Below are 27,458 nucleotides of genomic sequence, written 5' to 3'. Positions count from 1 at the left end.
CATATATTTTCTTTCTTTTTTTTTTAACCTCTCCTGACCCACCCCCTGCTCCCCTTTGTCAGTCGGCCTTTTCTGCTCCCCACTCTGTCTCTGGTGGATCCTTTCACCACCCCTGCACCTCTGGCCTGTACCCCAGTTCCGCATGCACAAATTCACACATATATTTTCATTTTGGTTTGTCTCCCCTGCTGTAAGTAAGAGGTATCTAGCACACCTGGAAGGTCCCCTCACAGAGGGATAGGGAAAAGAAGTAACAGATAGTTGAATACTGTAAAACTGAACAATGAAGCTATAAACTACACTGCAGTGACCAGACTCAACATACTTCCTCCCTCCTCTTTGTGGATATTAATCATGTCTTAAAACAGGAGGGACATAGGGAAACCCAACAAGGGATCAGAGAAAAAAAGAACTAAGACGACAAAACTAGTAGGCAAAGTATAAATCAGAGACATTCTGTAGGGGAGGAAGAGGGAAGAGCACAAGGGGACTGTGGTGATGGTGCATGGGTGAATTGTTGGTGGTAACTTTATGGGGATTATTTACCTGAGAGGAGAATAATGAACAGTGATGTAAAAAAAAAGAAGAAAAAGTTTATTTTGATTATCTTTTACAAATGCTGTACTTTTCCCCTCAAACTTAAAGTGCTTATTTTAGAGAAAGAGTGGGGTAAAGATAAATGAACATTACACCAGCTATTAAGAAATGCCCGCACCCCGAGTAAGCACAGGCTGTGAACACATGTAAATCTTCTCTCTCTCTCTTTTTTTTAAAAAGGTTTATTTATTTATTCATACAGAACTGGGGTACAAACCAGAGAGACGCAGGGGCAGTGAGAGACTTCACCAGAGACCAAGTGGGGGTCAGAACAGGCAGATCACTGAAGTACACTGCTGAGGAGAGCAGCAGGCAGGTCAGGAGATGTCTGCAGTGACATGTGGGTCACCTCTGGGGCCGGAGAGCGAACTTGCACTGAAGTAGCTGCGACCAGCTTGCAGTGCTGCATCCTAACCCGTTGCACCACCAGGGAAGGCTGTATATCTTCTCTTTAATAACTCTCAATTATTGTCTGGCCAACCTGTGCTAGGAAAGAGCATCAGCAGGGGGCCTATTTATTCATCCTTATCAGCCAAACCTCTCAGCTAATTTTACTGGATAGTTCACAGCCAGCGTACTTCATGTGACTTAGACAAATGTTTCTGAAGGGTTAATATTGTCTTTGTGAATTTTTTTGTTCAGAGATGGAAAACACTACCACGGTCATTTCTCGGGAGGAGCTGGAAGAACTACAAGAAGCATTTAATAAAATAGGTATGTTTGAGAAAAAAACTACATATGATGTTACAAATGTGCTTGATATCACACTTCTGGGAATGGAGCAATATCCTTATGCTTCTGTCACCACCCACTTATCCCCCGATTTCTTTCTTTTTTACCGCTGACTAGGTTTCACTGGACTCTTTCTGAAAGACAAACTAAGATTGGCTTGAATGTCTAAGAGAATTGGACTTTGAATTCTTTGATCATTTCTTTGTAGAGAACAATCCAGGTTAATGAATGACATTGTAACTGAATATGCTTAATATGATATGCTCATTACAGAGAAAAATATCAAAACGCTTTCTTGTCTCCAGCTGAACCCTGACCTTTTTATATTTATCACTAACAGTACCATTTCCTGACTTCATGCAGCCTATTTTTGAATCCTGGTATTATTTTTAAAAGCCATGTGTCTATTTCCTTCTCCCTCATGCACGATTTAAAGCATCTGAGTGCTGTTTTTAAAGGCCAGTCACTGTTTTGTTTTTATGACATTATCACGTCAGGTTTGGATTGGATCATGATTCTTCCACATTTTGCTCTTAGGAAACTTGTAGCCAACATGGAGAATATAAATACCATCTTTTGTGCTAGTCTTCAGAGGCAGGCTAGTGAAAATGAACCCAGTGAAAGATGAGTGTGGTGAATAGAAACTGGAGAGTGACATCTGCTGCCAGCCCCTGCTCAGAAACTCCCTTCTTTTACAGAGTCACTTGTGAAAAAAAGAGTCAGCTGGGGGACCAGTCTGCATATCAGATCACAGTTGATCCTGTGCCTGGATTTCTCATAAATGGACTGAATAATGACAAAGTAATGTAGATGAAATGCAATGCCGAGGGACATTCAGACTCCAATATAAAGAAAAGAGATTTTAAGTTTGAAAAATAAAACTTTCCCCAAAACTAATAAAATTGAAACAGAACCTGTCAGAAAGCTTCTGACTTATGAATCATTGCTATGAGGTAGTGAATTTTATACACTCTGCACCTTTCTAGTTATTTCACAGCCATCCCCAGAGTAATGTAAATCTTCAGAATATAGTTTACTTAGTGGCTGAATTAGGCTCGGAGTGAGCACCTTATTCTTGGTCTTTTCTTTTTGTTGGAGGTGTTGTATTTGTCATTGGAGGTTGGCAGGAATATGATATAGTTTTAAAAATAGACTCTTAACAATGAATTTCATGGAATATTGTATGTAGTGCCCAAAGTCTTTCAAGACAGAAAATGGGTAACTGTGAACATACTATGTATTTTCAACATTGAAACAGAAAAATAATAAAAATATATCACATAGTTTAGTATTATTTTACAGTTGCAGTTTGGTCACTTGAACAAAAGTGCTAGAAGGGCTAGGTAAAGTGAATGAGTTAAAAAGTACTTTCTTTGTTTAGCATATTAACATTAATCTTTATGATTCATGAACATGTAATCTTATAATATTTATTTAATGATATTTTGAATAATTTTTTAATTGATAAAACAATTCTGGCAGCAAGATAATTTTCTGTGTTTGAGGAAAATGCAAACACTAGCAGAATAGGCACATGTTTATTTACATGAGAAGTTGCCACTTGTGAACACAGTAATCTCTCTGGAACAGAGAGAGGGAGACACCCATCCAGCCTTACTAGATATTTTTGGATCTCCAGGGAGAAATGAGGGACTAAAATTTTTGTCTTGTTTCTTTATTAAATTGAAGTCAATATATGTAACATAAAATTTACCATTTTAACCATTTTCAGGTGTATGTTTCAGTAATATGTAAAATCATATTGTTGTACAGTTACCATCATCCTTCTCCAGAATGTGGTCATTTCTCAAACTGAAACTTTATTCTATTGTATGTACCATATTTTGTCTATCTGTTCATGGCCATTTCAACTGTCTCCACCTTTTAGCTCTTGTGAATTATGCTTCTGTGGACTTGGGTGTACAAACATCTGTTTGAGTCTGTACTTTCAGTTATTGTGGGTGTATACTCACAAGTGGAACTGCTGAGATATGTAGTAGTCTACATTTAATTTTTTTTTCTATTTTCAAATTTTCTTTTTGTTTTTTTAAAGATTTATTTATTCATACAGAACTGGGGTACAGGCAGGAGGTGCACGGCCGGTGAGAGGATTCACCAGAGACAGAGTGGGGAGCAGAAATAGGCAGAACAATGAAATACACTGCTGAGGGGAGCAGCGCGCAAGACAGGAGAGGTCTGCCACGCCATGTGGGTCACCTCTGGGGCTGAGGATTGAACTCTGCATTGAAGCGGCTGCAGCTTGCTTGCAGTGCTGCACTTTAACCCATTGTGCCACCAGGGAGGACCCATGTTTAATTTTTTGAGAACCACCATCTTGTTGCAATAGTGGCTACATCATTTTACATCCATACCACAAATGAACGTGTTCTGTATCCTTGTCAGTACTTGCTATTCACTTTTTTACTGTTTGGTATTAGCCATCCTCATGAGTATGAAGTGGCAACTCACAATTCTGGTTTGCTTTTCCCTGAGGATCAGTGATGTTGAAACTGTGCTTTTCACCATTTGTGTATTTTCTTTGGAGGAATGTCTGTTGAAGTCCTTTGTTTTGTTTTTTGGTTGACAAATTGTAGGTAAATCTAGTTTCTTTGGACACTGTGTTATTTATGGTTATTTAACATTGCCCTTGATTTTCTCATTTTAAAAATTTGGAATAATAGTATTAACACGGCCTTCCTGGTGGCCTAGGGGTTAAGTCTCAGTGCTATCACTATGACGTCCTGAGTTCAATCCCCAGCCAGAGAGCTAAACCCACATATCGCACAGCAGACTGCTCTTGTGTTGCCTGCTGCTCCCCTTAGCAGTGTATTTCAGTAGATCTGTCGGTTCTGCTCCTCACTCTGCCTCTGGTGAATTTTCTCACCATGTAAAAGTTCAAAGCAGTTGTCTTTATCATTAATTCACTTTTAGAAATGACAGCTTTTTTCCTTAGAGGAAAAAGAAATAAGGAACACAGCAGCTATTAGCAAATGACCAAACAGAGTCTATACAAGATGGATCCAGGCAACGGACCAAACAATCCAAAGTTCTGTTGTCAACTGTGGGCTGAACTGTGTTTTGTCACCATTGTTATATATCAAGGAATTTGATCCAATCTCTGGGAAAAACACAGGCATGGGTACCTAGCAAACTTTTCAGAAAACCAAATATAAGTGTGAAATGATTTTTTGAACACTTAATTTCAAAATGACATCAACACGAGTCAGCCTACACAATAGTATCATAAATATGTAATGAAGAAGCAATGAATTATTGACAAATGATACAACTACCACCAAGTGAAATGTAGTGAAGAAGAAATGCCGTGTATGTATTTTACATGGTGTACATACTGTATACAGAAGATGGGGTTGCTGTATCCACTTTGTAAATTCCATGAAGAAGTTAAAGTCTAGATAAGGGTTACCTCACGACCTGCTGCTATATTTCTTCTGGATATCTGAAACTGCCTCAGACTTAGTTCTTTGAAATATAATCATGTGTTGAACCTGCATTTTTCATCTGTTAGAGCAATGTTCATAATTCTGCATTTAGAATATGTATGTGTGTCCTAAATGTATGAGGAGAAAATCCATTGAAGTAGAAGTATTTGGATAAAATGTATGAAACAGTTCAGTACAGGAGAAGAGATTACTACATTTTGAGAGGTTCAATTTACTTATGAATCTTCCAGATGACCTTCTGAGTATGCAATTTCAGCAAAGAATACATGTGATATTTGATAGCTCATACTTTATCTTTACAGATATTGACAACAGTGGGTATGTCAGTGACTATGAACTTCAAGACCTGTTTAAGGAAGCGAGCCTCCCTTTGCCTGGCTACAAAGTTCGTGAGATTGTAGAGAAAATTCTTGTAGTTGCTGACAGTAACAAAGATGGCAGAATCAGTTTTGAAGAGTTTGTGTCAGTAAGTAATTTAAATCATCTGGTGGCAACTGATTATTTGACTTTGAGAAAAATTTTAGTAATGTCATTGCTTTCTTGGTTAAATGTGACTGTAGAGACCAGAAAAAGTATTGCTTTAAAATGATAACATTATCACCACCACACTTTCTACAAATAATTCATAAAACAAAGAGAAAAAGTCATTCTGAAATTGTTGGAAGGAGTTTCTATTCATGCGCTTGCAGAACTACAGTTGAGTTTAATGTTCAGTGACTATCTCTATGTGTAGAATACTATACTATCTTAGTGCTGGGTCTTGAGAAATGGAATATTTCTTGTATCTGAGATAGCTAAGTTATGTAAGGTGTATGTCTGGGGAACAGATTATGTCCTTGTCATGTTATGTTTTCAGTTTCTTCAAATGCCAGTAAAATTTGATGCTACCTAGATGATTAACTCCAGGTTAAGGTAACTGGAAAAAAAATACATTATTCAACCAATACAAGAGAAATAAATTGTAAAACTGAATTTTTAATATCATATATGTCAAACTTTTCCAGCTAAGAGAGATGAGTTGGCTAAATTGCCATCATTGACTTGGCAGTTGAGCCTGGGCTTGTGCATTTTCCCTCAGTACAACCACACCCTATTTTTTATATAAAAATATAACTATTAATATAATTGAATAAATACTTATAAAGTGTATATGTTTTTGATTCTTTTTTCCCCAAAGATTTATTTATGCATGGAATAACTGGGGTGTAGGCCAGAGTTACAGTGAGTGAGAGGATTAATCAGAGACAGAGTGGGGAGCAGAACAGGTGGATCTACTGAAATACACTGCTGAGGGGAGCAGGAGGTGAGACAGAAGAGGTCTGCTGGCCACATATCGGTTAGCTCTCTGGCCGGGGTTCCGACTCAGGCAGCACCTGTGATAATATGAGAATGCTGAGACAATCCCTACACCACCAGGGAGGATTGCTTCTTTATTCATTAAGCAAATCTTTGCACTCCTTTCTTGCCACAAACTCTATAAGGCACTGTGAGTAATATGACAAACAAAAAATGGTGTGGCCCTGCTTTCATGGCATTTACATGTTGGGTAGAGAGGATCACACCAATGGGTAAAAGGAAACAACTGTGATCATTGCTGCTATTCCATGTTCAGGTCCCATGAGAATTTGTAGTAGAATGCATTGAAACTTGGTGAGTAAATGAGAGAATCCTGGGACTCAGGGACCTAAACACTGTCTTGGAAACTGTGAAGAATGAACTAAGATATGAAGGAATGATGATACACAGATAAAAGGGATAAAATGAGGGAAATGAATAATATTTGAGGAGGTGGAGGTGCGGCTTGTATAGAGACTCTGTGGCTTTAAGAATAGTAGTTACTGTCAAGCAATCAGGGAAAGGTCAGTGTGACTGGGGCTGAGATGATACGGATAAAAAATGTGGTTAGGCTGGAGAAGTAGTCAGGGTTAGGTCACACAGAGTCTTGTAGTATTTTCATTGTTTTCTAAGAGCAATAGACAGCCAGTGCAGTAAGAGAAATAGAATGTGAAGTGACAGGATCAGATTTGCATCTTTACAGACTCTCTGCTCTCAGGAGAACTGATTAAATTCCTTTTAATGCACCTCTAGAGATGCTAAGAGAGAAATTGGATAGGGTATAACAGATATAATCCTTTATTTCCTATAAGATTTGACTTATATTTTATTTTAACATAATACATTTGAGATATTCAGACAGCAAAAGTTTCCATTAGGCATTTAAAAATCTTTATCGTGTAGTTATTTTTTATTCTATGGCAAGTCTGGAAGAATAATTTCACTATCTTCAATTTAAGTTTACTTAACATAAAATTTCTTCTAGTGGTTGGGATGCAAACGTTTGACCATTTTCTGTTATTGGTAAGATAACATCAGAATTAGTTGTATACACTAGCAATTAGTACAAGAAAATAAAGTAAAACTTATTTTGATGTGATTCCAAATAAGTACGTTTTACTATCTTCATGTTGCACTTGTTTATGATTCTCTGTTCAAGTCTCAATTTTATTTTTATCCCCATCTAGCTAATACAAGAGTTAAAAAGCAAAGACATCAGCAAAACATTCCGAAAAATAATTAATAAGAAGGAAGGAATTACTGCCATAGGAGGGACATCATCCATCTCCAGTGAGGGCACACAGCATTCTTACTCAGGTAACTTGTCCCTCTGAACTAGAGCATTTAATCATTGATTTATTCTGTAACTTCCATATATCATCAAATCTGAGATGTTGTTTATTGTACTAAATACATTTTTTTTTTGTCTACCATCGAGGAACAATCAGACTAAATGAGAGGTGTCATCAAATTTGAGATATGTATCTGTTTCACAGATGTCAGAATCTAGAAATCAAAATTATCTAGAATAATTGAAGTTAATTAATACCTACTGTGTGTCAGGTATAGCGCATAACCAAGAGATTAGAGACAATGGCGTAGGAGTTGTTTGTATTTCAGCATTGAGTATGTTTAATCATGATCTTTGAATGGGTTTTTAATCCTCACTGGGATGGTTAATTACCTTTTAACCTGATTTGGGAATAGTGGAGAGGTTTAGTGCAAAGACTCTCACTTTCCAGGAACAAAGATTACTGATTAATCTGTTATCAAGCAACCCTATGCATGATTTAATGTAATGACTGGGTTGTTGCGGGAAACAGGTGGGAAATCCAATCACTTTACCTCGTATCTTTTTCAAGAAAAGATTTTATTTATTTTTGTGTAGAAGAACAGGGGTGCAGGCCAGAATCATGGGGTGGGGGTGAGAGAATTCACCAGACACAGTGGGGCGCAGAACCGGTGGACCTACTGAAATACACTGCTGAGGGGAACAGTGGGTAAGACAGGTGAGGTTGGCAGTGCCATGTGAGACAGCTTCCTGGGAATAAAACTCAGGCCTTTGTGGTGGTGGCACTGAAACTTAATCCCTAAGCCACCACAGAGACCCAACTTTAACTCTTAAGGTGAGGTGTCTTGACCATTTTAAGCTTGTTTCTCAAGGTTGAGATATCTAAGAACCTTTGGCCACATTCATGTTGCTTATGGTAACATAGAACTATGCTTTTAAATTTTCACAAATTTAAATTTTTACTGCAACTTTCCTCCCTTTGAGAGCTGAGTCTATTAATTATCCTCTTGATTCTCTTCCTTTCTAACTGGATTTTCCTCTTACAGTTTCCTTACCCTTTATTTTTCTAAACTTTTCCTACTAGGGAAGTATAATGGTAAAGGCCATAGTCTATAACTGCTATATCCATTTTTAACAAAAGATTTATTTATGCATGTAGAACTACGGTACAGGCCAGAGGTACGAGGGCTGTGAGAGGATTCATCAGAGACAGTGTGGGGAGCAGAACAGGCAGATCAACAAAGGAGTACACTGCTGAGGGGAGCAGCGGGCGGGTCAGGAGTGGTCTGCCGCGCCATGTGGGTCACCTCTGGAGGAAGGGACTGAACTCACACTGAAGTGGCTGTTGCTAGCTTGCGTTGCTGCTCTTTAACCTGCTGTGCCACCAAGGAGGGCCCCATTTGAAAAAATTATTTATTATTTCTCTGTTAATGTTTGGGCAGCCTCTGATGTCTCCTCTCCAGTATAGACCCTATAGTGCTCCCGCTGCCACAGCACCTGTAATCACCCCCCCCCTTCCCTGGTGCTCTTCCCCTGGTCCCCTGCTGTGTGCCTCAGCTCTATGGTCAGCCTATAAATTTTGCCTCCCCCCACCACATTTTGATTTCTCTATATTCCGCATATAAGTGAAAACATCCAATTTTAATTTTTTTTCTTCTGACTTACTTCACTTAGCATAACTGTCTCCACTTTTCAAAAGGTATTCACGACTTCATTTTTTGCCCATTTTAATGAAATGCCTCCATTCTAATGAATTCTATTCTTTAGAAATGTTTCTTCCTTAAAAAAAAAAGTTTTTTATTGATACACACATGCAAAGTGTGTACCAAGATGCTATAATGTAAATATACAATGGGGTGAATTTTTACATATATACACATATTATAGCTGCATCTTTATGGCTAGCAACCAAATCGTGGTAGAACATTTCTATCACTCTGAGTGATTCCCTCATACCTTTCGCATAACTGTGCCTCCTAAGATAATTTTTTTTCTGATGTCTTTTCTGAATTTTTGAGGTAAAAGATGCACATGGTAAATTACATTTTTAGTATTTGCTTGATGATGTTTTTATATCTGAATATACCCATGTGATCTTTTCAGAAAGATGTAGGACATTTATTGACTTTTTAAAAAAGAACAGCTTTTGTGGAGATATAATTTTGCCTATCAGTGAAAGCATATGATATTGTTACCAGGCAGGGTAGGGGACACCCCAGGACCCCCAAATCTTCCTTCTCTAAATAGGTTCTACTATCTACTGCATCAAGACAAACATACTCTAATGTGGAAGACCTTTAGTAGAAAGGAACTTTAATACTTTAATGTGTATATATGTATATATATATATGTAAATTAGTGTGCAGTAAAGAAAAGAAGGGAAAGAAAAGATAAAATAGTTTCCAAATCAAGCACCCAACATTCCCATCCCTTTGTGAGTGAATGCACAGCCAGAGTTAGCTCAAAGAAAAACCACTGAGGCCCAATAGCCTGCCACAGTCTAGGGCACCTTCCGGTGGGAACCCCTAGAAAAGAACAGAAGAGCCCAGATAAGCTTGGCATGAAAAGAGCAAAATCAAAATCAAGATAAACGTTGCATTGTTAACTTCCCCCACTGGTCTCTCATCCACTGTTTCAAGTGTCTCATTCCATGTCCCCCAAGCCCCTGTAACAAGTCACCAAGAAGCAAGAGCAGTTTCTTCAAATGTCTCTGTTTTCTACATGCCTCCTCCAGTATTATGTCTCTCACTGAGGAGTGTTTAGTGTAATGATAAAACAGGTGTACAAAGAGAAGCAACATAGGAAAATAAACACAGCACAGGAAAAATTTTTAAATATTTTGAGAAATCTCTACACTGTTTTCCTTAGGGGCTTAAGTCAAAAGGATGTAATAATTTTAAAGGTTTTTGAAAAAAGTCAAAGGATTTAAATAAAAAGAGGATTTAATTGTGGAGAACAATTTGAGGAATCTCCACACTATTTTCCTCAGGGGCTGGACCACTCTGCATTCACAGTAACAGTGGAAGAGCTCACATTGTTCTCCACATCCTTGTCAACACTAGTTGTTTCTGGTCTTTTTGATGTGGGCCATTCTCACAGGTGTGAAGTGATAGTGCATTGTGGTTTTGATGTGCATTTTCCCATGATAAATGAGGAGAAGCAGTTTTCATGTGCCTGTTGGGCATCTGCAGGTCTTCTTTGGAGAGGTGCTTATTTAGCTCTTCTGCCCGTGTTTGATTGGGTTTTTTGTTTTCTTCTTGTTGAGTTGTTTGAGCTTTTTGAAGATTTGGGATATCAGTTCCTTGTCAGATATATGATTTGACAATATTTCTCCCGTTCAGCAGGATTTTTTTTTTTTTTGGTAATAGTTTCTTTTGCTGTACAGAAGCTTTTTAGTTAGATATGTTTCCAGTTATTTATATTCTCTTTTGATTCTCTTGCTGTTGGAGATGAGTCCACAAAGATATCACAGAAGCCTGTATTTTCTTCCCTGTATTTTATGGTTTCACGTCTTACATTCAAGTATTTAATCCATTTGATACCACATTTTGTTTTTTCTTTCAACAGTTGATAGATATTGGATTGTTTCCACTTTTTGACTATTTTAAATAGTGATGTATGAATATTCATATACATATTTTTGCTTAGACATGTGAATGTATATACCTAGGACTGAGATTTCTGAGTCTTTTGCTAATTCTGTATTTAACATTTAAAAAAAATTACAAAACTGTTTTCCAAAATGGGAAGTGTTTTAATATATCCCCACAATGTATGAAAGTTCCAATTTCTCCACATTCTTGCTAATACTTGTTCTTGTCTATTTTGTTTATTATAACCAACCTAGTGGTTATGAGGTGGTTCCTGTACTTGGAGTATTCTCCTTTTCCCTCCCCACCTTCTCCATAAAGTCTGTTCTTGGTCACTCCAACTAGAAGTGTAATTACTTCTTTCTTTAAATTCTTCAAAATGTTGCTTCCACAATGTGCTATCTCTTCACACCTGTGAGAATGGCCCATATCAAAAGACCAGAAACAAGAAATGTTGACAAGGATGTGGAGAACGATGAACTCTTCTACTGTTACTGAGAATGCAGAGTGGTCCAGCCCCTAAGGAAAACAGTGTGGAGAGTTCTCAAAATATTTTTTAATTTTTCCTGTGCTGTGTTCATTTTCCTATGTTGTATTTCTTTGTATACCTATTTTATTATTACACTAAAATCTCCTTAGTGAGAGATGTAATACTGTAGTGATTCTTAAATCCTTAGACTCTAAGTCTCTAAGGAGGTATGTATGGTAAGGCAAGAAATAAGGCAGATTTTGACATACATACAAATGAAAATTATTAGTAAATATTTGTGTCTGATTTATGTGTGTGTGCATGTGTGATTGATTAAGTTTTGGGGTACCTGCCAAATAAACCTTCCTAATTCTAGGAATTGAGGCAGTAATGGGGATTGTCAGCCACTGTATATTACCCTGTGTTGGAAATAGGAATTCTTTCCTTTTTTAGATATACAATGATTTTATTGCTTGAATATAGAAACAAATTTATACAACCAGGAAAGATACTGTGGGTGACTCATATTTTCAACTGGGGGATTGAAAGGACCCATTTGGTCTTGTAATTGTGAACCTATAGGTGAATACCACTCTTGATCAGAATCAGATAGAACTTAGCATCCTTATCTTTTCTGTTCTCAAAAGAACAGAAAAAAAATACTTTGAACAGCAACCATCTTCTTAATTAATTGGTCAAGATTCTCAGGTAGATCTGAAGTAAGTCCCTTGGATATAAGAATTCTCAAGATTTGATTGCCTATCAAAAATGCGTTAGTGCAACACTGTGAATCTCACAGGATCACACCAATTTGTGATGGCGTCAGACCTTTCTTGGCCATTTTGTATAGATCTGTTTCTTTGTTTTTTCAGACAAGGGTAGAGAAGAGAGGTAGGAAAAAAAGGGAGAAGAGGTCCAGTGGTTTAGGGTAAATAATTAATTGTGCTTTGATGTTGGAGAAGGGCTATAACATATATTAGGGGAGGTGTGAATCTGTTCCCCTAAATCATATACAGTGTTGTAAACTAGTGTTACTGCAATAAAGAAAATACAAATACAAGTCAACTTCCACCACGTGGGGAAGCAGCAATAGGGAAGAGCCGACTGTGGCAGTTGCTTCCCAGTAGCAGGCATGAAATTCTTGATGATGGCAAACGGGGAGTAGAAAAGAGTGGGGATTCTTTTTTCTTTGAGGGCTAATATTCTTTTAAGTTCCTTCTGAACTGCATAAGTCATTTTCTGTCTGCAGATCGGGGTACCCACACTAGAAACCTTGTGTTGAGACATTGAGAGTGAAGATAGTTAAGAGTGGAGATGGTGTCTACATTTTTGTCACTTTTCTTTTAATAGAAATTCCATAGAAATGGAATTCTTTTATTACTTTCAGTAACTCTTGACTTAAACCAGTATTTCTGTTGTAAGCGCAGATCATAGATCTAAATTTAGGGTTGGGGTAGGGTTTATTCTGTGAATACTTGTTTATTATATAAGTTTTGCTCTGTGTGTGAGTGTGTGTGTGTGACAGAGAGAGCATGTACAAGAGCAAGCTCTGATGTTGGCTTCAGAGTCTTTATCTCTCACATGCAATATATATTTAGAGATATAAGAAATCATATTGAGAATATATTACACTCATTTCAACTTTATTTCCCTTCATCTCAACCTTATCTCCCCTAATCTTGTCTGAAAAAGTAAAACGAATTTCCTTTTCTCCTTTCATTAAAATCTTTAGTGTTTTGGTAGAACTTTTAATAGGCATGTTTTTCTGAAAGGAAATTTAGAATGATTTTTTTTTTTTTTGTAATGCAGTGACTTATGTAAAATGAAGCTTGCTTACTAAGATTTTCTTTTTTTCAGAGGAAGAAAAAGTAGCTTTTGTTAACTGGATAAACAAAGCCCTGAAGGAGGACCCTGACTGCCAACATCGCCTACCCATGAACCCCAACGATGGCAGTCTTTTCAAATGTCTTGCAGATGGCATCATTCTCTGGTCAGTGGGCTTTGGGTTAGAGCACTATGCTCTTACTGTCCCCACTGATAAAGATTCAATGAAAGTGACAGTTCAGCAAATCCATTATCTTTGGAATTCATTAATGAGTACCCACATAGGTCTTAAAGAATTTATATTACGTAGAAAATTATGTGTTTTCCAAGATTTTCCTTCAAACTCAACCTCTTATTTTCCTGGTTCCTTTTCCATTTATTTAATAGTAGCTGGAAACTTGAATTTTTCCTCTAATACATTTTTAAGTGTGCACAGTCTTGCTTTTATTTTCCCTCTCAGTAAGGGGAAATTAGCTGTTGGCTGGCGTAGGAGCTGCAGGACGTGTAAAGGAAGATGATTCACGTGCACTTAAGTGAAACTAGTGTTTGAACTTGGCTTTGCACCTTTTGCTCACTACATTATAAGTTCTCTTAAGGGCATGTCTTAGTCTTTTTGTATGTAGTTTGGTCCCCAAATGTTTATTTTGCAAAGCAGAATTTAAAAAAGTTTAAGCCTATAGATATATAGGAAATCTACAAAGAAGAAAACAGTCATCACAGTTAGTCTTATCAGCCATGATTAACTATTATTAGCATTCTTGCATATTCCCTTCAATTCTTTTTGTGTGTGTGTGCAAAAAATAAAAAACAAAAGTATACTCACAAGTACAGAGTCCTACTTTTTTGGGGTATTACATATATATCTTTAGCTCTACCTATGATTTTGATCTCTTCTTTTGACTTTCAGAGGAAATTCCTTCAGTGAATCAATTGCTTATTTTCTAACTTTATTTTAAAATATAAAATATATTCTAAATACAGGGATAAAATTAATTTCTTTTAAAATTTTTGAATTACTGAGATTTCAGAAAGATCAAGTCTTTGGCTCCTTATTTTTCTACAACAGTAAAGTTAACAGTGTTACTTTATGAGACTTACTGAGAATAGCTTTGTCTAAATTCCAGGCTACTGCATGTTGCTGATCATTGCATGAAATAGATACAGTTCCCATAAAGAAAATGCAAGAGTGCTTTAAAAAAAAAAAATAGGAGGAAATGCTAAGAGGTTTTTAGTTAGAGGATGTTGCCTAGATTTTTAGTTGAGTCCCTGATGTGAATTATTTCCATTTTCTCTTCAGCAAAATGATCAACTTATCTGAACCAGATACAATTGATGAAAGAGCCATTAATAAGAAAAAACTCACCCCTTTCACTATTAATGTAAGTATTTACTTTTTAATAGGAATTATGTTATTGTGCCAAAAGGTTTTTATTAATGGATGTTTAGGCCCAGGCAAAACCTTTGATTAAAAATAATTTAAGTGTCCTATAAAAACCAAATATATATTAAATAAAAATTACATTTTGTTGTACATGAAATTAAGATTCAAAGTGCTTTGGATGATCTCTTGAGAAAATAGTGTTCAGATTATATGAATGTAATTATTGAGTTGTTTTTACTTTTTAAAAATGTATCTATGCATACAAGAACTGAAGTGTAGGCCAGAGGTGTGAGGATGAGATGATTCACCAGAGACAGAGTGGGGAGCAGAACAGGTGGATCTACTGAAATACACTGCTGAGGGAAACAGCCAGTGAGACAGGAAAGATCTGCTGTGCCATGTAGGTTAGTTCACTGACTGGGGATCAAAGTCATGCTGCAGTGGCTGGTGATAGCTTGACAGCACTGAGACTTTAACTCCTACACCATCAGGGAGGCCCTATGTCATACAGCATTTTGCCTATATTTTTTTCTTTATGTTTCATGGTGTAAGGTTTACATCCCAGTTGTTTATCCATTTTGAGTTAATCTGCGTGTATGGTGTGAGACCATGGAATAGTTACATTACTTTGCATATGGCAGTCCAGTTCCCCAGCACCATTTATTGAGGAGGCTTTCCAAGTTCCAGTGTCACTCCTTTATCATAGGCTAGTTGTCCATATATGTGTGGTTTTATTTCTGGGCTCTTGATTCTCGCTCACTTGTCTGTGGTTCTATTTTTATTCCAGCACCATGCTGTTTTATACTATGGCTTTATAGTATAGTTTAAAATCACTATATGATTACTGTTTTCTTTGTCTTATAGTTAGTAAGCAGTATGTGGGTAGATCTCTAGAATTCCTTTTCCTGAACTGAAATGCTGTATTCCTTAAATAATAACTACCCAAATCCCTTCCCCACCCCCTGGTAGCTGTCATGTAAGTGGAGTCATATGGTATCTGTCCTTTGTGATGAGTTTATTTCAGTTAGCATAATGTCTTCAAGGTTTGTCCATGTTCTAACATGTGTCAGAATTTCTTTACTTTTAAAGACTGAATAATACCCTCTGGTAATTTTATCCCATGTTATGTTTATCCATTCAGATGGAAACTTGAGGTGTTTCTACCTTTTGGATATTTGAATAATGCTGCTGTGGGCATCAGAGTACATTTAAATATCTATTTGATCTCCAGTTTGCACTTCTCTTGAGTACATACCCAGATGTGGAATTGCTATATTGTATGGTAATTTGATGTTTAGTATTTTGAGGAGTTACCATACTGTTTTTCACAGTGGCTGCAACATTTTCCAGTCCCACCAGCAACGCAGAAAAATTCCAGTTTCTCTGTATTCTCATTAGCACTTTATTTGCTGTTTTTTTTTCTCATTTGTTTTAAATAATATGCATCATAATGGGTATGAATTGTTTTCTCATTGTGGGCTTGATTTATGTTATCCTAATAACTAGTCATGTTGAACATATTTTTATTTGTTTTCTACTTGCATATCCTCTTTAGAAAAATGTGTATTCTGCTGCCCATATTTTCATCAGGATATGTGGCTTTTTGTTGTTGGAGTTAGAAAAAACATATCAAAATATATCCGTAGTATATAGCATAACTACACTATGGCAGTTTTATGTTATAGTTATATGAATTTGCTGTATATCCAGAATTTCAATCCTTATCAGATATCTGATTTACAAATATTCCCCTCCATTCTGTTTACTCTCTTGATGTTGTTCTTCAATGAACAAATGTCCTTAGTGAGCAGGCTCCATGTTAAGTCACTTTTAAAATTCTCTAGAAATGGTTAAGTCTCCCATTATCAGGCATCCACTGGGGATCTTGAAAAAGAAATGAAAACTTAATCCCATGTCATTGTTCTTTCTTTCCTTTCTATTGTGTGCATTTTTCTTTTTATATCAAGGTTCCTTACTGGTACTCTTTCCATGAGTATCCAGAGCCAGGGGGAGGCGGGTGGGAGCCAGGTGGCACAGGAGGAGTCATCTCCACACACAGCATTCCATTTACATATAGACAAGCACAGAGTCACTATGTTCCAGGGCAACCCAGTGTGAACTGGCCTGCCTGTCTGTGGGTATTCGCCCACACGCTTAAGATCATTTGCACTGCAGGCACACACACAAAAGGGTTAATAGTGGGTTTATTTACAAAGGGGAAAGAAAAGGAACAACTCAGGGAAAGAGAGAGAGAGAGAGAGAGATCCAAGTTAACTAGAGCATCCTACTAGTTCTGGTGACTTGGAACCCCAATAGCACACTGAAGGCTGATCAAAAGCAAAGTGACCAGCCACCAATCACGAGGCCAAGGAAAAGAGAGAGCCTCAGCTCAACATTGACTCCTTTATATATAGTCCAAAAGTCTCAAAATGGCTGCTTAGCTCCACCTTGGGTCCTCACAGTTCTCCCTTTGGTGTTGCTAGGAGTTGTAGTTTCAGTGACTGGAGCGGGATGGGGGGAATTGTAGTTTCAATGACTGGAGTAGGGAGGGAGTCCACAAAACCTGTATTTGCAGAATTCCTTCAGGACATCCTTTCCCTCTAGAAGTTGCAGTTAGAAGTTGGCAACATGGGAAAGGAGAGGAATAGGTATAGGGTTGGAGTGTCAATGAAAAATATATAGGTCCCTTTAGACATAAGAACAGAAGCCATAAAATACCTGGAAGCAAAGATGGGCCTAACACTACACGACATACACTTCAGCATCATATTTGAAGATAACAGTACCCAATGCAACGATAGTGAAGGCAAGGATAAATAGATGGGACTACATCAAATTAAAGAGCTTCTGTACAGCAAAACAGACATTACAAAAAACAAACAGACATCCCACTTATTGGGAAAAACTTTTCTCAACAAAACTAGCGATAAAGGATTGATCACAAAGATATTCAAAAAACTGATGAAACTCAACAAAAATAAATAACCCCATCATAAAATGGGTAGAATAGCTAACAAGATGCTTCTCCAAAGAGGAAATGCAGATGGACAACAAACATATGAAAAAATATTCGACATCACTTGTAATAAGGGAGATGCAAATTAAAACCACAATGAGATACCACCTCACCCCAGTGAGAATGGCACATCTTCAAACAACTAGCACAACAAATATTGGCGAGGATGTGGAGAAAAAGCAACTCTCCTGCACTGCTAGTGGGTATGCAAACTAGTACAACCCCTATCCTATGGAAAACTGTTTGGAGGTTCCTCAAACTGCTAAACATGGAGCTTCCATATGACCCAGCAATCCCACTCCTAGTTACCTACCCCAAAGACATAAAAACACTGATTCAAAAAGATACCTGCACCCCCATGTTTATTGCTGCTTTATTTATAATTGGAAAGACATGGAAACAGCCCAAATGCCCAAAAGTGGATGACTGGATTAAAAAGATGTGGTACCTATAGACAATGGAATATTACTCAGCAATCAAAAAAACACATGCCTTTTGCAACAACATGGATGGAGCTGGAAAAGATCATGCTTAGTGAAATAAGTCAGAAAGGAAAGGAAAAATACCAGATGGTTTCACTCCTAGCAGGAATATAACAGACTAGGCGAGAAAATAATAATAATAATGAACAGCTATATACCAGAGACATTTTGTGGGGTGGAGTAGGAAATGGGATCAAAAGCAGTGCAGGGAGGGAAATGCACTGGACTATGGTGATGGCACATGAATGATTTGGTGATGGGAAGCCCAAGGGGATTACAACTGAGATGGAAAAGTGCACAAAATGATGTAAAAATAAACTATTATATTATTTAAATATATATATATGTCCCCCCAAGAACAAACACACAAACAAACAAATACATACATACATACATATATATATATATATATATGTTCTTCCAGTAGGAGTACCTGAGGGTTAACGTGGTCTGCTTCACCTCTAGAGGAATCAGAAGATCAAAAGCAATATGGGAAGGCCAGATCATTTTTCAAAGAATGCTTCCAAAAAGGGACTTTTTAGAAATTTAAAGTATCTTTAGCCCAACACCAATGAACTGACACTAGTAAAACTTTCTAGGATAGCCGTCATAATATTTATAGAATACATATTATGTAGCACTAATTATTAATTTTATTCATGATGAATAATTTCCCTCCGTCCTCCTTGCTTTTGTCTATATGAGAGAGTAGGGGAGGGAGTGACCAACTATGTGTAGAGAGAGGGTTCAGGTACATCGCCATAGATGAGATATTTGATTTGTGGATTGACCATCTGCCAGGAAAGAGGAGCAATATAGGGCAAAGGAAAAGCATGTTTAAGGTCCTTCTATCTTGACTGAAGCAGAGATTTTTATCAGGCTGTTGGAAAAGTCATGATGTATTTTTCTATGTAAAAATGTGTTAAGACTTTTCTGACAACAGGTGTATATGCAGTGTTTTAGTTGTGGTGATAAGAATTTGGATTCAACCCTCTCTTTTCTGTTGTGCCTTCAGTTATTCTTGCTATTCACTTATTTATTGATAAATATTTATTCAGCAGATACCGTGTGCTAAGTTATGGAGAAATAGTCATAAACATCTAAAAAACATTTGCTATCATTGTGTTCAGTCTCTGATTGGATGAAGATATAATTAATAATAAATATGCAAGTTTTTGATATGTAAGAGACTGACAAAGAGTAAAGTAGGGAAAATGAGTGCCAGCAGGGGTTGTGGTGATTCTCACTACTTGGTGCAGGGTAATTAGAAAGGCTTCTCAGTATTACAGGAACAGTGGCTGGCTGGGAGAAGCGTGTGTCAGGCCAAGTTCAGAGGCCCCATACAGATAGAACAGAGTGCGTTAGGGCACAGTGGGAATACAGAACATTTGAAGGGGTTTAAAGCTAGGAAACACCTTCAAGTTTATATGTAAGATATAAGTAAGATCGGACAGCAGAGTATTGTAGAATGCATCATGGAGATACTCCTGAGGATGGGTTGTGAAAGAATTAGGAAATCTGAAAAAATGCCCTGACAACTTCCATAGGCATTTAGAAGGTAGAAGTAACAGAAATTGGTAACTTGATGTGGGAAGCAAAGATGAACAAGAATTCTGCTTATATTTCTGACTTAGAAAAGCAACAATGCATGAGTTTGAACTCCTACCAGGAAGGTGACCCACATGGCTCTACAGACCTCTCCTGTCTTGCCCGCTCTTACCCCTCAGCAGTGCATTTCAGTAGATCTGCCTGTTCTCTACCCTTTGTCTGGTGAATCCTCTCACCCTCACACCTCTGGCCTCTGTATACATAAATCAAGAAAAATCTTAAGGAAAAAACCCAAAATAATATGAATTTAAAAGAAAGAAAAGCAAGAATGATGGTTGGTCCCATAAACAAAAACAGGAAATAAATTAGGAAGAACAGTTTTCACAGAACAGGAAAAGAAGAACAGAGAAGCATGGTGAGAAAATTGGCTTCAGTTTTGGGCATGTTGAATTTGGGTTATTTGGGGGCCGTCCAGGTGAAAATAATCAAATGATGATATAACTGTAGTGAGAACTTAAGAATGGGGGCTGGGAGGAAGTGTGGGCTAGGGAAGTGATTTGAAAGTCATGAGCATATAAAAGAGATACTTACAACTACTGGATTTGTTTTTCCTCAAGGTATTAATGTATCAATGTTGCTTCTGTTTAAAAATCTGAAATTCCTGCAATCCACTGTGTCTGTCTCGGCTTTCACAACTTGTGGATGAGGCCTTCTTTAGAAAGTACTTCCTCATTTGTATTTTTCTTTGTGGGAATGCAGGAAAATTTAAACCTAGCCTTGAATTCTGCCTCTGCCATTGGCTGCACCGTGGTTAACATCGGCGCACAGGATCTGAAGGACGGAAAGCCGCACTTGGTCATGGGGCTTCTCTGGCAGATCATCAAAGTTGGTCTTTTTGCTGATATTGAGATTTCCAGGAATGAAGGTAAGATCATTAAAAAATACTTACTGTTGGGCTCCTCCTTGGTGGCACAAGGGGGTTAATGCTTAGCACTATGAAGCTAACAGCAGCAGCTGCAGTAGCAGCCACTGCAGCATGAGTTTGACCCCTGGCCAGGGAGGGGAACCACATGGCACAGCAGCCCTCTCCTGACCTGCGTGCTGCTCCTCTCAGCAGTGTATTTCAGTGCATCTGCCTGATCTGCTCCCCACTCTGTCTCTGGTGAATCCTTTCACCGCCCCCCATACCTCTGGCCTGTACCCTAGTTCTTGTGTGCATAAATAAGTAAATATTTAAGGATTTATTTTCTTGTCAGCTCTAATTGCGTTGCTGAAGGAAGGTGAGGAACTTGAGGAGCTGATGAAGCTTTCTCCTGAGGAATTACTGCTGCGATGGGTCAACTATCATCTGACCAATGCAGGATGGAACAACATCAGCAACTTCAGCCAAGACATTAAGGTTTATATTTTAATCTTCAAATTAGAGACGTGAAATAAAGATGTAGAATGTGAAAATCAGAAGGCATTCAGATTTAAATTTGAAGTTTAAATCACAGGGATATAGTATAGGCAGTGAAATTGTACACTTCCTAGTTTGCATTTCTCTGATTATAATCACAACATTTTTTTTATAAATAAATAAACCAATTTACTGACTTTTAATAAATTCATATGACTGTGCGAGGAAGAAGCTGCTAACCTTAGCAGAATAAGCATTGTTCCCATTTTATGTGCCACAGATCAACTAAATTATAATGCTATCAAACTGTTAATTTGGACTGAATCCATCTGTTGGGTTAAAGGCCCTATGGGCCTGCCAGTTCAGCACTTGAAATCCTACTTTGCCAGTAACCAGCTAACAAGAATCCAAATTTTCTGAGGCAGAGATGTTGATAGACAAAGGGAACTCTAACGGTATGTCTCTCATCCGAAGTGACTTGAAATATTTCCTTCCCTAAGGGGAAAATTTGCAGTGTAATGTTTTATCTTCCTAACACTTCTGTAGTCACTACTGAGAAAACTTGGGTCCCTTGAACTTTTTCTTCTCTATGGATTTTCGCCCAAATGAATCAGATTTGACACTGGTTCATATATTCTCCTTTGATATGTTAATACCTTCATTCAGGGTTTTGTTTTGTTTTGTTTTTGGATTAATAGCCTACCTGATAACTAGTCTTTTTAAAATGATGCTGCCTTTCTTTACTTTGATTTTCTCATATGAAAGAGGATTTGGAGGTGTTCTCTTATTTTAAAATTCAGTCCATCAGATATTTTAAACCCCTCTGTGGCATGGGTTATGCGAAAATCTAGTTTTTGAGAAGAGTGCACAATTTCACAGGTAGGTACATATCTAATGAACAGACATGTCAGGTATCTATTGCTGTATAACAAACCACCCAAAATGTAATAACTTAAAATACAGTAATTCATTGTGTGTCAAATCTGGATTAGCCACTTAATACTTGTCTTGGTCGGTCTGATGTTTTTGGTTAACGTCACAAATTCAGCTGCATTCACCTCTCAGTTGAACTGGTCTGGAAGATGCACTCACTCGTCAAGTACCTCCCTGTTTCTCCACAAGCCCTTTCCACATGGCAAGCTTAGGCTTCCTCACAGCATAGTACTCTCAGGTAGTTGGACTATACAGCGAGACGAACATCAAGAGGGAGCAGAAGCTCCCAGATGACCTCTTTCACATTCAGTGGGCGAAAGCAAGCCACAAGGCCTGTCTAAATTAAATGGGAGTGGAATAGACTCTGTGCGTTGATGGAAAAATCTACCTGTACATATAGGGGGAAATAATAGCCATCATTAGAGACAACTTCATTGAATTATGTAATACAATACAGTCACAGCTTTTTTTAAAAAGAGGTTGGCATGCATTGCTGTGTAATGTAGGTGAGGGCCTTTAATTCATTCTCCATTATCTAGGGAATGCTTCTAAATGATAGTACTTGTCCCTGTTTGTAATTGATGCTGATGCTTGGGAGTATAAACAAATGAAAAAGTTAGGGAAGGGTAATTCTAGGGGTGGGAACAGTGTGGCCAGATTTCTGAAGTCTGAAATGGAACAGTGCATTCAGAAGTTGACAAGCAGTGAGTATAATTATTCCATTTTTTGATAAGGACATTTTGTGCTATAGTTTGAATACTTTTTCCTCTTAATATAATTTTATTTATTTTAAAGATGCTATTTCATTTCTTTCCTTGAAGGATTCAAAAGCCTATTTCCATCTGCTAAATCAGATTGCACCTAAAGGTGACTGGGAGGATGAGCCTACCATTGACATCGACCTTTCAGGATTTAATGTGAGTACAGTTTTTATTAAAATAGTTTGGATAAAATATACATAACATTTACTCTTTTAACCATTTCCAATTATACAGTTCAGTAGAATTAAGTACACTTGCGTTGTGTGTGACCATCATGGTTATCCATCTTCGGAACTATTATCATCCCATAGCACCCCCCTGTACCCATTAAAAAAGTACTCCTGATTCCTCCTCCCCACCAAGTCTATAGTGACCACTGTTCTATTTTCTGTCTCTGGGAATTTGACTAGTGAGCACAGTCAAATTTATAGTGCAGTGCTCTTTAGACAGAATACTCTGGTGGAGTCCTCAGCCCTCCATCAAATGTTGATCTTTTGTACTTCAGAGGTTTTTTTCATGCTCTAAGACTCTGAATTGCTTGCTTAATCTCTGACTGGTATGATTGAAAAAGAGGGAATTACAGGCTGTCCCTGATGGCACAAGGAATTAAAGCACAGTGCTATGAAGCTATCTGCAGTCACTACAGCATGGGTTCCATCCCTGGCCAGGTAGCTGAGCCACATGGCGCAGCAGACCTCTCCTGTCTTGCCCACTACTCCCCTCAGCAGTATATTCCAGTAGATTCCCTGTTCTTTCTGGGCTCTGTCTCTGGTGAATCCTTTCACCACTCCCCCAACTCCCACCCTCTGGTCAACACCCCAGTTCTTGTATGCATAAATAAATAAATCCTTTTTATTTTTTTTAAAAAGGGAATGATAGAATTCTGAGTTTGAGGATGTGTGGTATCAACCCTATATCCCACTTCTGCCTGTGTCTATATTATTGGCCCCATCAGGACGCTCCCTGGTGGCACAGTGGGTTAAAGTGCAATTCTATGAAGCAATCAGCAGCTACTGCAGCGCCTAGTTCAATTCCCGGCTAGGGAGGTGACCCACGTGATGTGGAAGACCTCTCCTAACTTGCCCATTGCTCCCCTCAGCAGTGTACTTAGTCAGTTTGCCTATTCTGCTCCCCATTCTGTCTCTGGTGAGTTCTCTCACCCCTGCACTCTGGCTTATACCCCAGTTCTTGTGTGCATAAATAAATAAATCTTTAAAAAAAAAAAAACAGTTGGAACCCGTCAGGGTGATTTTGTTAGTGTTTACTAGGAAGGAAATAATAAGCTATTATAATAGATTGCCAAGTGATTACCAGTTCTGTTTAATTAGGAGATTTACTTAAAATGCAAAATTCATTATATTTAGTATTAAAGGCAATTTATTGCTAATTGTATTTCACATTATTATAATAAAACATTAAGGAACAATATTATAAAGCTATTCAAACATTTGTAAATTATTTGGGTCAGAAAATTAGTAATTATTTATGCATATAGAACTGGAGTATAGGCCAGAGATGTGGAGTGTTGAGAGGATTCAACAGAGACTGAGTGGGGAGTGGAACAGGTACACTGCTAAGGGGAGAGCGGGCGAGACAGGAGGGGTTTGCTGCACCATGTGGATCATCTCCCTGGCCAGAGATAGAACTCGGGCTGAAGTGGCTGCAGTTAGTATTATAGTACTGTGCTTTAACCCATTGCACTACCAGGGAGGGCCTGAAAATTAGAAATTAAAAAACTTAGTTATTTGTGTTCATAGGTTACTTCGTTTTATTTTACATTAGGAGATGGGCACAAAGCTTGATTAATTTGACAGCTAAGTTGATCATTCCTTAATTGACAACTGACTTTCCTCATAATAATAATGTACATTGAAAAAGTATTCATTTTACAAGTTTTTCCACAAATACAGTTACTTGGAAAACAACATGTGTTTTCTAACAAAATGCCAATATAAAGAGTTTAAAACAACTAGAACAGTACAAGTTTTATGTAACAGTACAAGTTTTACCATTTTCTTACTGCATCATCATAACAGAAATCTTTCTTCAGAACCACCTTTTCTTCCTGGTTTCGCTTCACCCTCTGGATCCTTGCAGTAGTTTCTAATATCTGTTAGGATTTTCCCTTTAATGTCTGAACACTGTTATATCACATTTTCCCAATCTGTAACATGTCTCTGCTGCTGCTCTACTTAGAGGGTGAGAAGGCTCTTGACGTTTCATCAGGCTTTTGCTTCTTTACAGGTTTTTTTTTTGAGTAACCTGCTTTTTCTTCTTTAACTTTTGCCCACTTCACTGTCATAATCACTGACAGAAGTGCTTGAAGAAACAAGTCCCACTGACAGGCCTTGCTCCACTCTTGTGGCCAAGCAACTTGGCCGTTTAGCTCGCTAGTTCAATACTCAAAAGCTTATTGCAAACATATTTCAAAACTGAACAAACCTCATAGATTGGAATATGGTGCTTTCCCCTCTGCAGGTTCAATAACTAGAAGCTCATCTTTTTGATTATTCACCTGCCTATTTCTCTCCTTTTCTATATTTATTTGAAGCAAATCCTAGACAGCATATTATTTCATCAATAGATGTTTTAATATGTGCTTCTAGAAGAGAGATACTTTTGAAGTATAACCAGAATACCTTATATACCAAAAAATTAATCTATTTAAAATCAAAATATGTGATCACAGTTGGCATTTTCAAATTGCTTTGTGAATGTCAATTTTTTTTTTGGTAGTTTATTTGCTTAAGATCTCAATAAAGCTTACATATTGTAATTTGTTCATGTCTACCCTAGGTCTGTTTTCTTTTTGCTATTTAATAGCATTGATCTTAACACTTTGTGCTTTTGTTTACGTTTTAACTTTTTTGCAATTTTGATGATTAAGCTTGTATAAACACTCAAGTAAGGCCCTTGGCATTTACATTTTGCTGTGCAGTTCTCTGTCCTGTCTCTTAGCCTCATCTTAATTTGCAGCTATCACCTTGAACCTTACATTCATTATTTGTTTGCTTTTCTGTTTATATAGTATTTTGAACCAATTCTATCTATTCCTTATAAACTGATTTTCATTTTTTAACAATATTTGTCATGTTGTCTTTAAATTTCTAGTACTTATTTTAAACATACTTTGATAATGGGCACTTGTTGTACAACTGTGAATATAATGTTGAGGTACCATTTAGTAAGGTTAAAAGCTAAACCTCCAGGGCCTCCCTGGTGGTGCAGTGGGTTAAAGCACAGCAGTAAGAAGCTAAAGCCACTTCAGCATGAGTTCGATTCCCACCTGCCCCAGAGGTGACCCACATGGCGTGGCAGACCTCTCCTGATCCAGCCGCTGCTCCCCTCAGCAGTGTACTTTGTCGATCTGCCTGTTCTCCTCCCCGCTCTGTGTGTGTGGTGAATCCTCTCACCACCCCTGCACCTCTGGCCTGTACCCCAGTTCTGTATGCATAAATTAATAAATCTTAAAAAAAAAAAAAAAAAAGCTAAACCTCCAATCCTTATCCAGCAGGCAATTTTGGGAGGCTTCAGTCAGGACATTTATAAGGTTGTCTTGGGGAAAAGGCTATAAGACTGATCACTATGACCAGAAAGAGCAGCCCAGCTCCAGGAATGCAGAAGCAGAGACCACATGTTTCTATGCTAAAGGCTGACATCCAAGACCAGACTTCCCAGCAAATAACTGGGTGCAAACTGATGCCCCGAATTAGAAAGCCTATGAAAACAGAGCATAAAGACAGACTCACCTTCACAGGCAGGCTTCTCCCATCTGGTCTCCTGCTCCCTTACTGGGTATCCACCTTATCTGATCTCCACTCTGTCACTGGGGGGTACTTTTGTTAGTGTGCCCACATACACACACATGCATCCCTGCCCTTTGTGCCTCTAGCCTCACCCTGGCACTTCTCCCCAATACCGGTAACATAATTTATTCATCGCCTATCATGTTGATAAGCCTTTGATTATTTTCAGGGTTTTACAGTTGTGGAAAGTACTGTTTCTTTGGATTTTAATAGTTTTAACATGTGTTCCCAACCTATTAAGCCTCTTAGCAAGAAGGCACTTGGAATATGGTCTTGACCAAGTTACCTATACTTTGACGTATAGATTCTGATACAATATTTGAGAATTTTGTTGAGTAGTGCATCAATAAGGATGGAATAATACTGTGATTCCAGCAAGAGAACTCAGGAGACTTGTTTTTATTTATTTAAAAGATAGAGTTTGATTTGGAATTCCTGCATTTCTGATCTTATTTTGAGCTATTATATATTTCTAGAAAAAAGTTGCACATAAAAATACATAGCAATAAAAAGTTATTGCAATCAAAAGTTTAACCTTGACTGTTTTTATTTCATTGTTTAGGAGACAAATGACATGAAGCGTGCTGAATACATGCTTAAGGAAGCAGATAAATTGGGCTGCAGACAGTTTGTTACTCCTGCAGATGTGGTTTCAGGCAATCCTAAACTTAATTTAGCTTTTGTAGCTAATCTGTTTAACACATATCCATCCCTACACAAGCCTAATAATAATGACATCGATATGAGTTTGTTGGAAGGTATGTATTTTTTTATGGTTTGTCTTATGTCACTGTCAGAGGTAGGAGGTGGTGGTGGGAGACACAATATTG

General features: G+C 37.7%; 1 protein-coding gene across 3 annotated transcripts in view; it reads left to right on the top strand.

The window, feature by feature from the left end:
• The window catches only part of PLS1 (plastin 1), a 78,029-nt gene that overhangs the window by 31,768 nt on the left and 18,803 nt on the right, over nt 1–27,458 (top strand). For all 3 annotated transcript variants that reach the window (XM_012725022.1, XM_012725020.1, XM_012725023.1), the window contains 9 exons: nt 1,240–1,311; nt 5,096–5,259; nt 7,316–7,445; nt 13,336–13,468; nt 14,600–14,681; nt 20,489–20,654; nt 20,986–21,128; nt 22,883–22,978; nt 27,191–27,386. In XM_012725022.1, coding sequence (XP_012580476.1) covers nt 1,242–1,311; nt 5,096–5,259; nt 7,316–7,445; nt 13,336–13,468; nt 14,600–14,681; nt 20,489–20,654; nt 20,986–21,128; nt 22,883–22,978; nt 27,191–27,386 — 1,180 coding nt within the window. In that variant the 5' untranslated portion in view covers nt 1,240–1,241. The remainder of the gene's footprint in view (nt 1–1,239; nt 1,312–5,095; nt 5,260–7,315; nt 7,446–13,335; nt 13,469–14,599; nt 14,682–20,488; nt 20,655–20,985; nt 21,129–22,882; nt 22,979–27,190; nt 27,387–27,458) is intronic.

The sequence above is a fragment of the Condylura cristata genome, unplaced genomic scaffold (genome assembly GCF_000260355.1).
Source record: "Condylura cristata isolate star-nosed mole 26May11 unplaced genomic scaffold, ConCri1.0 scaffold00014, whole genome shotgun sequence".
NCBI classification, from domain to species: Eukaryota; Metazoa; Chordata; class Mammalia; order Eulipotyphla; family Talpidae; genus Condylura; species Condylura cristata.
The sequence above is the reverse complement of the archived record's forward strand: the minus strand, read 5'-3'. Positions and strand labels throughout refer to the sequence as shown.